General features: G+C 39.9%; 1 protein-coding gene across 1 annotated transcript; it reads right to left on the minus strand.

Moving 5' to 3' along the window:
* Positions 1 to 2,044: 2,044 nt before the first annotated feature.
* On the minus strand, positions 2,045 to 2,600 carry LOC123461524 (proline-rich nuclear receptor coactivator 2-like; the record flags this gene model as incomplete). Its single annotated transcript, XM_045152215.1, has 1 exon — positions 2,045 to 2,600. A coding segment is annotated over one exon (414 nt), but the record flags the coding sequence as incomplete, so codon positions are not given.
* Between the last annotated feature and the right edge of the window lie 371 nt (positions 2,601 to 2,971).

A 2,971-nucleotide genomic window follows, 5' to 3' on the forward strand; every position in this document is an offset into this window, starting at 1 on the left:
TTGCCTTGTGCCATAATATATGACCTATTTTGGAGAATGTTCCATGTGCTGATGAGAAAAATGAATATTCTGCAGCATTTGGATGGAATATTCTGTAGATATCTGTTAGGTCCATGTGGTGGTTTGATTCAGGTGTCCCCCATAAACTTAGGTGTTCTGAATGCTAGGTTCCCATCTGATGGATATTTGGGAATTAATGCCTCCTGGAGGGAGTGTATTGTTGGGGGCGGGCTTATGGGCTTTATAGCCAGTTTCCCCATGCCAGTGTTTGGCACACCCTCCTGTTGCTATGGTCCACCTTCTGTTGGCCAGAGGGTGATGTCCACCCTCTGCTCATGCCATCGTTTTCCCCTGCCATCATGGAGCTTCCCCTCGAGCCTGTAAGCCAAAATAAATCATTTTTCCCAGAAGCTACTCTTGGTTGGGTGATTTCTACCAGCAATGCGAACCGGACTGCAACAGTCCATTTGTACCCTGATATCATTTAACCCAGATGTCACTCTGTTTATTTTTTGCTGGGATGACCTATCAACTGATGAGTCACCCACTACAATTGTGTTTGGTGTTGTCTGTGACCTTAAAATCTAATACTGTTTGTTTGATGAAATTGGGAGCCCCCATGTTAGGTGCATATACATTTAGGATTATAATGTCCTCCTGTTGGAGTGTTCCTTTAGTCAGCATAAAGTGACCTTCTTTATCTTTCCTCACTAATGTTGGTTTGAAGCCTATCTTATCAGATATTAGGATAGCAACTCCTGCTTGTTTCCTAGGCCTATTTGTTTGAAATACAATCTTTCATCCTTTCTTTTTTTTTTTTTAAATAAAAGCAAGCTACTGAGCAGAATTTATTTTTATTTAATTTCATGGTTCAAACTCACATCATATGCATTAAGTAACCCCATCCTTTCTTTTGTGGACGCCTCCCATTCTTGGAAGTCTTCCTTGATTTCTTTAATCTACTTTTGCCTTGCTTAATAAGATTTCCACATTGTATCAGAATTTGGAAAATTACAACTTAGCTAACTTGCCTTGTCAACAGCAAAATATGGGTATCAAATTAGTAGCATTAACAGCTATTAGTATTTTCACCCTTTGAGTTGAGGTTACACCTTTTGCCTTAGTCTCCCTAAATTGCACTTAATCACCAAAAGCATCAGAGCCACTGGAACCAAGCACTGTCTCATCAGGATTGGTGAAAACAAAAATGAATCTTTGGGTTTAAAGACGGGAATAGAGAGTAGATCCTGTACTAAATTTTAAATCTCAAAAATAAGAAATGTCTTAGCAGCTTCAATCTTTTAATATAAGCTTAATATTAGGCTTTACTTTGATATGTAGCTTAAAATCAAATCAATTGTACATACACTGGCACTTTAGCATGAGGGTAAGCTTCTTTAAAATAATTAGGGACCTTTAAAATTAGGCCCTCGTAGAAAAAAGTCCATGGTCATACATCTAGCAAATTCATACTAAAATAGTCTTTGTAGGATGAAAGAAAATCTTACATATGTTACAAGCTTATTACATGTATTTACATGGCTCTTTCTTCTCTAGGTACTTAAATCAGTTTTTAAAAAATTAGTCAGTCTGCAGGCTGATGCATATCCACTATACTTAAGAAACAGACAAAGCCAGGCATGGTGGCACATACCTTTAATCCCAGCACACTTGGGAGGCTGAGGTAGGATCGCTGAGTTCAGGGCCAGCCTGGGCTAGAGTGAGATCCAAAAAACGGGCCACTTGGACATAGACTGCTTTGTTCTAGCAAGCCCTGATTGACCTTCACACATACACCAATTAGTAAGCACAATTTAGTAAAATGAGATCTTTACTAAAAATTCATTTTCTTTTGGCAGTTAGGTGCCTTTAGGACATTTAATTTCCTAATGTCTACATTTTTCAGTCCCTGTATATTTCAGCTATATATAACCTGACTGACTGTAAACTACTGTCTCCACAATTGACAATTTTAAAAGTCACCTATTTCCCAAATCAACCTGAATGGTTCACTTGTATTGAGTACAATTATTTAAATTGCACTGATATGTCACCATGCAAACAGCACATAAATGATAGTCTTGATTATACTTGTAAATTACAAGTTTTACCTCCTTAAGTCAATTTGGTTCAGACCAATTCATGACTATGTAAATAGTGCTAAATTTAAATATTAGTACTTCATCTTAAACTTGTACTTTAAGTAAGGTTTTAAGTTGAAAAGTCATTATTTCCTTATCTGAAGGATTAAATGAAACTGGAACCCAGTGGCTTGGTGGCTTGGGAAGAACACTTGGTGATGGTGGCTCACTAAACTTGGCTCCAGCATAGTTCTGGTTAGTTTGAGATTTAAAAAGCAAACTGGGACTTGATAGACTAGAGTCCCAATTTGGATTACTAGAAAAATTGTTCTTCCCGCCATTTTGCATAGCCTGCCATGCAGCTGCTGATGAGTTGTAACTGTGTCCTCGTTCTTTTTTCTTGTGAACAATCTTCATCTGGAAATTCTGATCCTTAGTCTTCTGTCTAGTAAGCTGCTGTTGGTTCTTACTAACGTTTCTAGATTGAGGGGCTGGAATGTTATACCTCTCTCCGCCACCCACCGTTCAGCTTCTATGTCACCTTTCAGTGTGGTTTTCAGATTGCAGGAATTCCACTACTTGTCCTCTTCCTCGCTGCCAAGCCCAGGATAATAGATGTTGCTTTCTGCCAGATCCTTTCCTTTGTCTCAATACATTAGTTTTCATGAGCCAATCTGCTGAGTTCAGCCTAGGAGCTGAGGCCAACATCTAAGTCTCCTCAGCACACAAGTTTGAGAGAAGTCCTAGCGACTTCAAGCTGACTGCCGCGGTGGAGGCTCGCTCCCGATCCACGAAGCCTCCCTCCCTTTCCAGGGAGAGCCGAGGTACAGATGGAACGCAGCCTGCGGGCACCTCCGAGCAAGCGGGCGAGCGAGCCACTCTCTTTCATC

The sequence above is a fragment of the Jaculus jaculus genome, chromosome 6 (genome assembly GCF_020740685.1).
Source record: "Jaculus jaculus isolate mJacJac1 chromosome 6, mJacJac1.mat.Y.cur, whole genome shotgun sequence".
Taxonomy (NCBI): Eukaryota; Metazoa; Chordata; class Mammalia; order Rodentia; family Dipodidae; genus Jaculus; species Jaculus jaculus.